Raw genomic sequence first — 14,954 nt, forward strand, 5'->3', positions numbered from 1 at the left:
GGCAGAAACCTGTTGAGATTAATCTGTATTAATTAAAGAATTTTGTGTTGCAGAAATAACACAATCTAGTGTAAGTGACATGTAAAGGTAACCCATACTCAGAATTTGTCCTCTGCATCCAAGTTAGTGCACACATATTAGGATTAGTGAGTAGTGAAACGCACACTGCAAGCCGTTGGTTAGGGTTAGGGTTTCAGGTTATAAATTGCCATCTCATGCCATTTTGGGAAATCTGCTTATGCCCCACTGACGGTTGTGTTTAGGGTACATTTTCTTATGAAAGCCAATTTCAGTACAGACACTGATTTCCAGCGTTACTGTCCAGGAAAACTACTCGCATTTTAACCTAATTGCATGAACCATGTCCCACTATATGGAGTAAGTTGTCACATTGGAGCCTGCCATTAAAGAGCCTATTACGGGCTTTTTGGTTAAATTTAAACAGTAAAACAAATAATAAAATCTATATTAATATAAATGTAAAAAATAACTTACAAAAAATATCAAACATTAATATACTTACCAGTCACTTTATTAGGTACACCTAATTGCTCATTAACGCAAATATGTTATCAGCCAATCACATGGCAGCAACTCAATGCACTAAGGCATGTGGACATGAGCTGCGTCTCAATTCGCCTACTTTAACTATGCCCTTAAAAAGTATGTACTCTTTTGAAAAGAAAAAGTAGATACTTTTGAATGTGTAGCAAAAGAGTACGCAAGCTTTGGGACATATGACCAAACGTATCTTTATAAAAGTCCACATTGTTATTGCTGATGAAATATAACACGGATGACATATATATATATACACTCACCTAAAGGATTATTAGGAACACCTGTTCAATTTCTCATTAATGCAATTATCTAATCAACCAATCAAATGGCAGTTGCTTCAATGCATTTAGGGGTGTGGTCCTGGTCAAGACAATCTCCTGAACTCCAAACTGAATGTCAGAATGGGAAAAAAAGGTGATTTAAGCAATTTTGAGCGTGGCATGGTTGTTGGTGCCAGACGGGCCGGTCTGAGTATTTCACAATCTGCTCAGTTACTGGGATTTTCACGCACAACCATTTCTAGGGTTTACAAAGAATGGTGTGAAAAGGGAAAAACATCCAGTATGCGGCAGTCCTGTGGGCGAAAATGCCTTGTTGATTGCTAGAGGTCAGAGGAGAATGGGCCGACTGATTCAAGCTGATAGAAGAGCAACTTTGACTGAAATAACCGCTCGTTACAACCGAGGTATGCAGCAAAGCATTTGTGAAGCCACAACACGCACAACCTTGAGGCGGATGGGCTACAACAGCAGAAGACCCCACCGGGTACCACTCATCTCCACTACAAATAGGAAAAAGAGGCTACAATTTGAACAGGCTCCCCAAAATTGGGAAATAGAAGACTGTAAAAATGTTGCCTGGTCTGATGAGTCTCTATTTCTGCAGTGACATTCAGATGGTAGGGTCAGAATTTGGCATAAACAACATGAAAGCATGGATTCATCCTGCCTTGTACACTGAAAAAAATGATTAGGGCCCCAATTAAGTTAAGCATAATGAAATTTTTCTCATTTAAATCATTTAAATTTAGTTGTTGATTTTAATAAACAATAAATAATTGGTTTTATGGGAATTTATGGGAAAAAGTCGGATCTCTGCGCATGCGCGTAAATGCACAGATTCTTTGCCGCCGTTTCCAGACAGCTTCATGCAGTGTGAGTGAGTTGAAGAATTTTATCATCCATCGATTTGCACAGTAAGTAATATTTCATATTATGTATCACCATTTATTACAATAAACCGTTTGTTGACTGTACAAAGAAGAATATAAATTGCTCAGGTTCAGAACACGTCTTCCACAGACACCAACCGTCACATAGGCCTAACTGTTACGTCGCATGTGCACATAATTTTACACATAATTCCCAATTTTGTGTCACGGAATGTACTTTTAAGATATTTTTAGGTAAAAATGTTGCTTTATAAACTTCAAATATGCTGTTTGTTTGTAAAGATAGCTCCTATTTAAAAATTGCTTTAATGTTTTCTGAGCTTCTAATGTGTCTGGTGGTTACACATGAGATATTAATAGTTTTGGAAGGGTAATATTTTATTTTAATAATCTATTATTTGTTCTAGAGCAATTTGTTTTGGCAGATGGCAGAGCTAGCAAAAAAAAGAAGAAGAAAAAACGCCTGCAGCTGGGCGTCTTTAGCTGAGCACCTGACGCTTTTCAGTGGCTGAAAAACACTTTGGTGAACACACGGCCTAAAACATGTCAATTTAGCGTGTGTATACATAGAAAAACAATGGAATGGAAAACATGCTCTGTGTGAAAGGCCTCTAATCGTTACAGTTTGCATGTTGCCAAAAAAAATTAACTCCAGTTGCAATAATGGGTTAGATTGCGCTTCCTTGTACTTTGTCAGTCAACAACTGTGTTTGTGTGTTTTTGCGCTGTCGTATTTTATAATATGTAGAGCATTTCCACAGTTCTTCCTATCAGTAAAGTTCACAATATAGCATTGGATTTCTGAATCTTTTTAGTGAAGTTAACAATTGGGATCCTGAAATTATGATCAATGTGATTAATGCTATTATATTTATTACTGAAACATCAGTTCTTTTTGCTAGCTTTAATGGTGTGGTATGTATATATCTTGAACTAGCAGTAATAATCATTGTATGCTTGCTTTCATTTGAGGTGCTCTCTACACGCAGAGTTTCCAGGTTCACATTTTCAGCCCAGTCCCAGAGTTCTGTTCCAACAATTTTCACAGTAAGTAATATTTCATTATGGGGCATCATTCAATAGAGTAAACAATCTGTTGACTGGTTACGGATGTTTTTTGTAGCATAGGTTGACATTGGACATGAAGCTGGAGTTTTATTCCAACGATTTGCACAGTAATATTATGCATCACCACTCATTATAGTAAACAGTCTGTTGACTTAAAGGAGTCATGAACTGCATTATTTTATAATGTTTCCTGGGTTGCACTTATAATGTTAGTATGATTTTTACATCAAAAATTGTCATCATTTAGAAATAAAAGGCATTTTTCCAACCATGATCAAACGATCTGTAACAAAGCAATAGTGAAACATAGTGCACCCTTTTTAATAGTTGTGTACGAGTCCATCAGTTGTCTGTTGTGTAAAAAGTTAATTTAAAAAAATACAATTGATTGTACAGACTTGACAAACAGTTATGAATCAAAAATAATGTCTAATAACAGTTTCTTTTTATTTAACTATAGGACAGTCAAAGAGATGACTTCTTGGCTGACCTGACAAACATCACCATGGGCATATGCGTGATTAAAAAGGAAGGAGGAGTTCTTGGAGACTATGACGATATTGTTATAGATAGAGTTGTTGTTGATGGAGTAATGATTCTTGAGGAGATCAAATCTGTTGCACAAGCCTGTGCATTGATGTTGGGTGCAATCTATGTGCTTAAAGGGATGGTTTCGAGTAAATTCAACCTAGGGTCCTTTGCAAACACCCCCCCAGAAGCCTTTTTTCCCTTGGTCGAACATTATTCAAGTTAGAGCTTATTTAGAGATATCAGCCCAGCCAGATGGCTTAGTGCAGGCGCTAATGGAGCCAAGGATGTATCTCGTAAATGACCCCACTAATAATGCCCAGAATGGTACCAAACTACTACAGTAGTACAAATAGGTTCTGTACTCATAAAACGAGGCATTGGAAAGTTTGTAAGTACATCAGGAGTTTATTTAAATAACACTTGCCTGATGGCTTGTGCTACCGCTAACCTGGACGCCGAGGTAACTTCCGTGATTTGGGAAAAGCCTGTAAAAGTCCTGGCAGAAAGCGATGCATACGGATGTAGTGTAACAACATTAGTTATTTTGGCATACCCAAAAGAACTAAAATACTACTATGAATTTCTTCAGAAAGTCCTTATGCAGATGGATTCGGAAAGACTCAAATTTTTTAATGATTCACAAACAAATGTACTGTTGCCTGTTACTAAGGTTTTTTTTGTTTTTTGTTTTTTTACGTGCAATGTTATTTAAAGGGATAGTTCACTTTGAAATAAAATGTTGGTATGTTTTAGCTTACCTCAAGGGCATCCAAGATGTAGGTGTCTTTGTTTCCGCAGTAGTTTCAATTTTGATATTTTTAGGTCAAACCGTTCTTGTCTGTCAGTCATATAATGCAGGTCGATGGTCACTGGCTCAAAACCCAAGCACAGAGTCCAAATTAAAACAATTCCCCATCGTCCAAATTAAACAATTCCCCATCGTAAGTACACATTGATGGCCTAAGACACGAAACGAGCGGTTTGTGTGAGAAAACGAACAGTATTTATATCGTTGTTATCTCTTGAACACAGCACACGTCCAAATGATCTGATGGCGCGGGCGGGTATAGATATATACATAGATGTCGCCTTGGCTACTGCAGTTCATTGGAACGAAACCGTAGCCAAGCGACATCTAGTGTATACATCTATACCCGCCCGTGGGCGGGTATAGATGTATACACTAGATGTCGCCTCCGCTACTGCAGTTCATTGGAACGAAACCGTAGCCAAGGCGACATCTATGTATATATCTATACCCGCCCGCGCCGTCAGATCATTTGGACGTGTGCTGTGTTCAAGAGATAACAACGATATAAATACTGTTCGTTTTCTCACACAAACCGCTCGTTTCGTGTCTTAGGTATAAGTATTTAGTATAAAATGTTTTATACTAATGTAAATAAATAAAATTGGTTAAGTTCAACTAAATGTGTTAAGTAGAAGTAACAAATAAATAGGGGTGGAATTAAAAAAAATATATATATATATACTAAGGTAACTAAATTAAATTGATTAAGTTCAACTTAATGCATTTGCTTAAATGTAGATAAAATCAATTGACTGCAACCACTTACGATAAAACAATTGATTAATTTCAACGATTCATTTTTTTCAGTGTATGAATGGTTCAGGCTGCTGTTGATGGTGTAGGGGATATTTTATTGGCACGTGTTGGGCCCCTTAGTACCATTTGAGCATCATTTAAATGCAGATTAAATGAGTATTGTTGTTGACGATGTTCATCCATTTATGACCAACCGTGCCCATCCTCTGATGGCTACTTCCAGCAGGAAAACGCACCATGTCACAAAGCTAAAATCATCTCCAACTGGTTTTTTGAACATGACAATGAGTTCACTACTTAGGTGGCCTCCACAGTCACCAGATCTCAATCAAATAGAGCACCTTTGATGGCACCGGGAGATTCACATCTTGGATGTGCGGCCAAAAAATCTGCAGCAACTGCATGATGCTATCATGTCAATATGGACCACAATCTCTAAGGAATGTTTCCAGGACCTTGTTGAATCTATGCCAAGAAGAATTAAGGCAGTTCTGAACGTAAAAGAGTCCAACCCAATACTAGCAAGGTGTAGCTAATAAAGTGGCCAGTGAGTGTATATATTATAGTTAATAAATTATATAAAATCACTTAAAGGGGCGGTTGAATATGATTTCACTTTTCTGACTTTAGTTAGTGTGTAATGTTGCTGTTTGAGCATAATCAACATCTGCAAAGTTACAATGCTCAAAGTTCAAAGCAAAGGGAGATATTATCTTTTAAAGAAATTGCTTTTTAAGGACTACAACAAACGGCTGGTAGGGACTACACGACATTCCTCCCGGGTTAGTGACATCACCAACCCTAAAATTTACATAAATCCCACCCCCTGAACACGATTTACAGATTATCAAGACAGAATATGCTAATCAATGACTAGAAGATAACTACACATAAGCTACATAAACTCACCAACTAACCATTCAGAAATGTTGTCTACATGTTGTCACTACTTCTTGCGTCTCTCCATCTTTCTGACTTCGGTTTGAACATAAAAGGCTAAAAGTTTGTGAAATTTTCAGTGCATGTCAGTGTGAGGTAAAAGGACGAGCTCTTGAAGCTCCGCCCTCTGTACTGGGAGCATCAGCTCATTTGCATTTAAAGGAACAGACACAAAAACTGTGCGTTTTTGCTCACCCTCAAAAAGTGACAACTTTAACATGCTATATAAAAATATATGTGGGGTATTTTGAACTAAAACTTCACATACACACTCTGGGGACATCAAAGACTTATTTTACATCTTATGAAAAGGGCAATATACCACCCCTTTAAAACACACTTTAGATACAGCCCTTATGACAACTTTCCGATGGAACAACTATTACCGCTCTCTATACATATTTGGATTTTGTATGCTGATGTTTGTGCCGTGTATGTGTACAAATGTGCATGTTTTGTAACCGATCACATTCTTTTGAAGTGATGTTATTCATTTGCACAAGCAGCTCTATAAACATGTTGAATATGCCACCTATATGTCAGTCGGCACAGCAAGCCCCTTAAGGGTAAAGGATTAGTCCTCTTGTCAAACACAGTGTTCTTGTCTTCTAACGTTATTCTCTGCAATGCATGCTTATTGAATCCACACTATCAGCACAGTACAGCCGCTGTTGGCCTTTGATGGATTCTGCATGCACTTGTGATCACACGAGGTGGAAGAAGAGCCTCAGCTCTGTGTTCTAGATGAAGCCCACTAGCTTCTCTCTGGAGATCTACAAATGAGACGTCACAGTCTTGGTCTCTTCAACTTCAAGACAAAGGCACTCTCAACTACGTCCTGTCTGCCCTCAATGCGGAGTCTCCAGTGTTTGAATTTGGTTTCAGAAAAAAAAAGAACAAAGTTAAGATGCAAATGCTACCGAGTGAATATTGATGCAAACTGCTGAGCAGACAGAAGAACGCTATGCTTTATTCTGTGCTTACACTGAGATCATCCAAATGGACTGAAAACTTCAAACCAGGACAAAAGTTGGAAAACACAAAAACCGAGGTTGTCGCAACGTAGAAGTTCAAGATATGGCAATGTAACGTTTTAAAAACAAGGAAAAAAATGCATTTTTATACTTGTATCAGCAAATATATCTTGAATAAAAAATGTCCCCTTCAAAAGAACAGCATTTATTTGAAAAAGAAATCTTGTCACATTAGTTTTAATCAATTTAATGCATCCTCCTTGCTGAATAAAAGTATTATTTTTTAACTAATTAACTTTTGAAAGGTAGTATATTTTTGAATCAGCAATTTTATGGCGTTTTGCTCCTTAAGTACCTTTATCTTGTTTTAAGGAAACAAGACAACAATACAGATTATGATATTTCTTTTTCAGTGATAAAAATTTTTTTTTTTAAAAAAAAACGTAATGCTGGCTGCACAATCTTGACCCGAAGTCAGTGACTTTCAAATGGAGGGCGTGATGAACAGCTAAAAATGTCTGGAAGCTGAAGACCATCTGAAAATGTATCATCATTCTGAGAAAATGACAACAGATTGCGGTCAGCACAAGCTTTGATTAGGTACTCCTGGACATGCCCATTTGTAACTGCCCGGCGCAAAGCATGATGATCTGTGAAGGTGCTTTGACGACATCTTCACCTCATACTCGCATCCTGTGTGATTAATATTCAGAAAGCGGAACAACCCATAATCACAGGCCTTACACCCTACAATTGAACTGCTAGAATACAACCCTGATTTTAACAAGAGAAACACTCTTCGGCTGCTAGTTTATTCAGCTTTTGGTTTGTTTGATTTGACGAATATTTGAAAAATGCATTGATATGTAGTCTACATGTTTGGTTCCCATGTGACACTTTTAACAGGCTGCTCATGTAAGTGGAAGCAGTGTTCAAGACTGCCTCCTAGTGAAGAAAACACTGTCAGAGCAGAACGACCACCTCACGTGTCAAACAGGAATTAACAACCTCGGGTTTCAAGGGAAATCAATACAACTGCTAAAAAAAACAAAAAAAGACTAACCCCGGATATTTCTAAAAATACATTTAAAGGTCTGGGATGTAGCTGTTGTGCTGAAAGTAAAGTGGTTTGATCAAGCACATGCCATTCATGGATATTTAAAAAAAAGGAGCTAAACCTTCATCTACAGCAAAAGAGGCACGCTTTCATGTCCACTACATTACCTGACCACCTTCTTCAACCCCCCTACATTGTCCAAACAAAACAGAGAGCTCATTTACTTTCAGCACTCCATCCGAATATCTATCACAGGGCTGAGTCACACGCCGAAAACATTCTCTGTTCTGCCCTACAAAGACAGTAAACAACAGTTCCTTTTTGGTCGAAAATTAGTTATTGATATTTTTGGGACATTCAAGATCTCCTTTATCATGTGAATAAGTATCTTGAGTCAATTCCGTAGTTTTTTCGAGAAAATAATGGGTTGACCTAACAGTAACTTCCAAAAGAACAGGAGAAACCAAGGCAGAACACACCAGTTACAGTTCTCTGCCTTTGTTTGGAATGCTCAAATCTGCTATTGTTAGCCGTTGTTTAGAAGTTACTGTGCCGTCCTGGAGTTACTGCATTCTGCCTTTATTTTACCGTCCATTAAAGTTTGCTGTGTTTAAATTACGGTGTAGCCTGTGTCATACATCTGTCACTGAAGCACTTCTGACACACACGATACCTGAATAAAAAGTGTAGGTAAAGCAAATAGTTGAGTGGTTGTTTTTACTAATAGCATTTAAGGATGGCCCATTCTGCCCTACAAAGGCAAAAGACCTTAAGTCGCTAGAGTGTGGAACTGAGAAAAATGACTTTAAAGATTTTTAGTTGTCCCGTCAAATTAATTATAGGTAGGACACTGGAAATCTGGCAAATAGTTGTTTTAGTAATGGAAATTATATACATAAAAAAAATTTGAGCTCAAACTTGACTTTTGACCACTATTTTAAAGTTACTGTACTCTGCCTTTGTATTGTCAGCAAAAAGTGAGAAGTCATGCCAAGGCAAAAGGCAGTAACTTCCACATTATCAATATTTGGTTGCTGATCACCATTAACAAAATCATTATAGTAACACCTGTATAAAATCTTGTCACCATGGCATTTATTTTGTATGATTTACAATTATTTATAGCCATCTACTTATTGCTATCCTGTGCTTTGGTTGCATTCTGATGGCATTATTAATACATTTGACATGACAAAATACCTCCATAGATATATTAGTCCAGCGTTGACCGCGTTTAGGGCGGGGCTGAAGTCGCCGGCGAACTTGGGCGAAGTTTTGGCACTATGCCAGCTAGATGCATGAGTGTTTCAACCAGGTCCTGTACCCGAACTGAGTGAGGCGGGGCTTTAATTCTTGGTTGTATTCATCTGATACGGCAATGCGTAACGTTTTTCTGTCAACTCTGCATAATCCTTCGCGATCGTTATCGCACGTTTGTCGACGGCGGGTTCAGACCATACTAAATGTTCTGACCGCAGTTGTGCAGGAGAAAGCTCTGAGGACATTAGAAGTTAGAGGGACTGATGGCAGCTGTACAAAGTACACAGGCTACACCGTAATTTTAACATTAAAACAAAGGCAGATAACCGTACAATCTGGTAGGTAGCATTATTTGATAGAACACCGGCACAGTAACTTCATATTGACGCGCGGCTAAACAAAGGCAGAGCACCGTAACTCCATTTCGAGCGTTCCAAAACAAAGCCAAAGAGCCGTAACTGATGTTACGGTGCTCTGCCTTGGTTTCTCATGGGCTTTTGGAAGTTACTGTTAAGACAATTCATTATTTTCTCGAAAAAACAACGGAATTGATTTAAGATACTTATCCACATGATAAAGGAGGTCTTGAATGTGCCAAAAATATAAATAACTCATTTTCGACCAAAAACGAAGTTACGGTCTTTTGCCTTTGCACGGCAGAATTGCTCTCGAAGGAAAATGATAGAGATGTTGAGATGGCTTTGAAACGCAGAAAATATGCATTAGACAAACAAATTAGATAGATCGCAATCTACTTAATTTAGCTAGGTAGCAGCCTATAGCATAAATAGGCTAGTCAGCTATAATGAATAGGCTACCAAACTGCTCCATATAAGTAAATCATCCAAAATAAATTCCATGATCCCTAAATTTTATACAGGTGTTACTATAATGATTTTGTAAATGGTGATCAGCAACCAAATATTGATAATGTGGAAGTTACTGGAATTTGCCTTGGTGTGACTTCCTGCTTTTTGCAGACAATACAATGACAGTAACGTCAAAATAGTGGTCAAAAGTCAAGTTTGAGCTCAAGATTTTTTTACTAAAACATCTAATTGCCAGATTTCCAGTGTCCTACCTATAATTAATTTGGCTGGACAACTACAAATCTTTAAAGTCCTTTTTCTCAGTTCCACACTCTAGCGAGTTAAGGTCTTCTGCCTTTGTAGGGCAGTGTTGTGTTCAAGGTTTGGCTTATTTCAGAAAAAGTGACAAAAGGTAAAAATAGACTTCATCTAACAATGACAAATGCCATGCGAAGTGCCTGAACAACCTCAAGTCGCGGTGAAAAGGAGATGTTTGACACTCGCATGGACGTGTGCCCAAGCAAATGAGCCGTTGAAAACGCTCCTGACGCGAGCGGCCCAATGGCTGACGGATTTGGCTGAAAGACTGCTGGAGTGAAGAGGTGTGTCAAGGTGTTTCTGTTGCAGCACGACTCACATGTGAGGCCTACGAGAGCCACGCGGATGCTGAGGTCCACCATCACCGCCCACCTGGGACCGCAGCGCGCCACTGCCGGCGGGATCAGGATTTCTGCTGACACGTAGAACTGCAGCGCGTAGGTGATGTAGATGCCGAAAGAGTAAAGCAGCTTCACGACCTGATATAACCTACAGAACAGACACACATTACATGCATTTCTTATTTCTGCAGTCATTTATGTCAAGCTACCTTTCAAAAGTTAAGGGTCAGTATGATTTTTTGAGAAATCAAGCTTTTGAAAGAAGTCTCTTATGCTCACCAAGGCTGCATTTATTTTATCAAAAATACAGCAATGTTTTGAATTTTATTACAATTTGTATATATTTTAAAATGTATTTTATTCCTATGATGACAAAGCTGCATCATTACTCCAGTCTTCAGTGTCACATGATCCTTCAGAAATCATTCTAATATGATGATTTGCTTGCTGCTCAAGAAACATTTCTTATTATTATCAGTAGAAAACAGTTACGCTGTTTAATATTTTTGTGGAAACTGACATTTTTTTCAGGATTCTTTGATGAATAGAAAGTTCAAAAGAACAGAATTTATTTAAAATAGAACATTTTATGCATCCTTGCTGAATAAAGATATTCATTTCTTTAAAAAAAAAATCTTTACTATCACCTTTGATCCATTTAATGTGTCCTTGCAGAATAAAAGCATTATTTTCTTTAAAAAAATATATACATTATAAAATCTTATTTACCTCAAACTTTTGAACGAGCAACACTTCCACGAATAATAAAGATCCATTTTTAATCTGCTTTGTGAATATGGGTAATGGATATGAGCATGATAGTAATGCATAAATAAAATGATTAGACTAACTAATGCTCAACCTAGAAACCCTGAAGTCTCGTAGAATTTCAGTTTATCATCATCATCAACAAAATCTAAATAAAAAAGTGGGACTACAAGACAAAACACATTACAGATTCCCTGGCACTCACCAGCACAACGGTAAGTTTAATGTGATGCTGCCCCGAATTTGCTCTCCAAAGCCAATGTAGCCGATGGTGCCCAGGGAGATGTAGAGGCTGGTGACGATGCCCATGCCGAGATACAGAACCATGGGGAACTTTCTGGGATTCTGCATCTTATTCTCAAGTGGTAGCACCTGTAAATGATGAAGATCGAGAGCGACATCTTTTTTCAGCTGAATAATACTTCTTTGGTGACAAACAAAATAACAGAGCAAAAGAAAAACTTACAACTCCGATTCCCTCAAAAGCGAATATTGCCGTTCCAAAAAAGAGAGGATAGTCAACTGCCCGTCCCGCCAGCGGGAGGTTGATGGGGTATGGGATATTCTGACGATGCAAAACAAGAATAGAAAAACATGTCTGGCAATCTGTGACATTGAGAATTTCAAAAAAAGTTTACATGAATATATAGTGAGGTCCAAAAGCCTGAGACCAAGAAAAAGCTGCTGCTTTGCATTCTCCGATTTATTGAAATTTCTTTACAATTATATTTAAGGACACTTATATACACAATCATACAAAGTTCATTTTTTAAGTCTCTTATGCTCACCAAAGCTACATTTATTTGACCAAAAATACAGTAACATTGTGAAATTTACTTCTCTATTTAAATATATATAAAAAATGTAATTTATTCCTGTGATGGCAAAGCTGAATTTTCACCATCATTACTCCAGTCTTCATTTCTTATTACTATCAATGTTGAAAACAGTTGTGCTGCTTCATTTATTAGTGATTCTATTTTTTTCAGGATTCTTTAATAAAAAGTAAGTTCAAAAGAACAGAAGTTCTATTTAAAATCAAAATCTTTTGCAACATTATAAATGTCTTTACCGTCACTTTTGACCAATTTAATGCATCCTTGCTGAATCAAAGTGTTTTTTTTTTGTTTTTTTTACAATTTAACTGAACGAATATATAGTTAAATGTAAATATTTCTTATTAATTATTCATTATAACTCAAATTTGGGTTTCAAACTTAAAATCTCTGACTACAGTATATGATTATCTGATTTAGATTTACAAAGTCTCATACAGTGCTATGCATAAGTTTAGACACTCATGCTAAAGTTGACTAAAAAGAGGAATAAAAAATCATCTTTTGGAAATTGAACTTAATGCCTTAATTTAAAAAATTAGGAAAATTCCAACCTTTAAGGACACCAATTTTCTTTGTGAATGAATAATGTATCGTAAATAAATAAATGTTCTTCCTTAAAATACAGGGTGCATAAGTTTGGACACCCCTATGTTAAATTCCCATAGAGGCAGGCAGATTTTTATTTTTAAGTTTTTTATTTTATTTTTTGTTTAGGAAACTATGCATCCTGATAAAGTTCCCTTGGCCTTTGGAATTAAAATAGCCCCACATCATCACGTAGCCTTCACCATACCTAGAGATTGGCATGGGGTACTTTCCATAAGATCATCTCTCAATGCAAATCAAACTAGCTATTAGGCTAACTGAAATAAAACCATGCCAATCTCTAGGTATGGTGAAGGCTATGTGATGATGTGGGGCTATTTTAATTCCAAAGGCCAAGGGAACTTTATCAGGATGCATAGTATCCTGGATCCATGAAGTAACTGGCCTTTAAAAATAAAAATCTGCCTGCCTCTATGGGAATTTAACATAGGGGTGTCCAGACTTATGCACCCTGTATTTTAAGGAAGAACATTTATTTATTTACGATGCATTATTCATTCACAAAGAAAATTGGTGTCCTTAAAGGTTGGATTTTTCCTAATTTTTTTAATTAAGGCATTAAGTTCAGTTTCCAAAAGATGATTTTTTATTCCTCTTTTTAGTCAACTTTAGTATGGGTGTCTAAACTTATGCATAGCACTGTACTTTTGGGACACTATAAATCAGACTGATTTTAAATAATGTTTTAGAGCATAAATGTTATGCAAATAAAATCATGACGGTAAAAATCACAGAATTTACAGTGATCTTATAATGTGCTGTTCGGGTTCAAGATGCTTTTAGAGGAACATTTTGTGTCCTTTTTGCAGCTCTGTAAGCATTCTTGAAATCCCTGACTGTTCACAAAAAATGATTTTTGCGAACAACAAACCAATTTGCAATCTTCAGCCATGCAACTTCCTCTTGCTGTTTCCACCATGACAAACTTTGTTCCCTCACTGAGAAATTGTGTTACTCACTTGCCAATTTCAGACGGAGGGTCTGATTTAAAGCTGTTCAATAGGAAATGGGCTCTGAAAAACAACCCTGAACCCTGTCATTTAACTCTACATCCATAACACTTGAGACTGAATCAGCAGCCCAGGGGAGAAGGCTTGGTCCTGGAAATTGCTTGGAGCAGAGGATCTATTTTTGTATTATTTCAAGTGTTTTTAACTACTATGTAGTAACATTTAAATTAATCATTTGATACAATGCACTTATAGTGTACATACATGGTTTCAGTGTTAGGGGGAACATTACAAGTAACAAGAGCTACGAAATCAGATATTCATGTAACTAGTAACAAGTAATGTAACACATTACTTTTAAATTACAAACAAAATATCTAAGTTACTTTTTCAAATAAGTAACGCAAGTTACTTTACTTCACATTTATTGTATCTACTGTACAGGGATGAATTTGCATTTCCTTCAGTCTGAGGATTATTCATTTCACTTTTGGTGTGAAAAGGCCTTTACATTTGCCTGTTGTTATTAAAAAACAAACAAGGAAGTCTAGCCCAGGTGAGAAAAAGTAACACAAAAGTAAAGTAACATTACTTTCTATAAAAAGTAACTTAAGGGGGTAACACAATATTGTAATACTACATTTAAAAGTAACTTTACTGTAAATGCTGCATTTTTTTTTACTTATATTTAAAAAATACCTGCATGTATTTACAGCTGTAATTCATTTCTGTTATTACTGTTGATCCTTCCCTTAGTCCTTAACCCACCCTTAAACTTAACCAGACCACTAAAACTGTGCCTAACCTTACCGGTATCCCATCTCAATAGCAGTGTTTTGGGTAACACTTTATCTTATATTGTCCTTGTGACACGTTAAACTTTTTACTTTAACTTCACTACATCTGAAAGACAAATATCGTACTTTTTACTCCACTACATTTCTGTCAAGGTCCTCGAGTAGAAAGTAGTAATGTCAGTCAGGGGATGATTTTGGTTGGAAATGAAAGTCAGGTTGACGTGAGAACACGGCTGATGTTGGTGTCTGACGTCAACACCATTTTCATTTTCAACCACAATACAACGTCTATCCAACGTTGGAGATTGACGTCAATCTGACGTTGGATTCTGACGTCAACCTGATTTTCATTTTCAACGTTGGGTTTGGTCTTCTAAATGCGAATTTTGTCATTGTTT

General features: G+C 36.9%; 1 protein-coding gene across 2 annotated transcripts in view; it reads right to left on the minus strand.

Annotated features, from left to right (window-relative positions):
* The window catches only part of slc36a1 (solute carrier family 36 member 1), a 45,831-nt gene that overhangs the window by 19,424 nt on the left and 11,453 nt on the right, over window positions 1-14,954 (minus strand). For both annotated transcript variants that reach the window (XM_084430333.1, XM_084430334.1), the window contains exons 9-11: window positions 11,831-11,929; window positions 11,570-11,736; window positions 10,575-10,744 (exon numbers count right to left, since the gene is read on the minus strand). In XM_084430333.1, coding sequence (XP_084286459.1) covers window positions 10,575-10,744; window positions 11,570-11,736; window positions 11,831-11,929 — 436 coding nt within the window. The remainder of the gene's footprint in view (window positions 1-10,574; window positions 10,745-11,569; window positions 11,737-11,830; window positions 11,930-14,954) is intronic.

This window comes from Rutilus rutilus (assembly GCF_951802725.1).
Source record: "Rutilus rutilus genome assembly, chromosome: 14".
NCBI lineage: Eukaryota > Metazoa > Chordata > Actinopteri > Cypriniformes > Leuciscidae > Rutilus > Rutilus rutilus.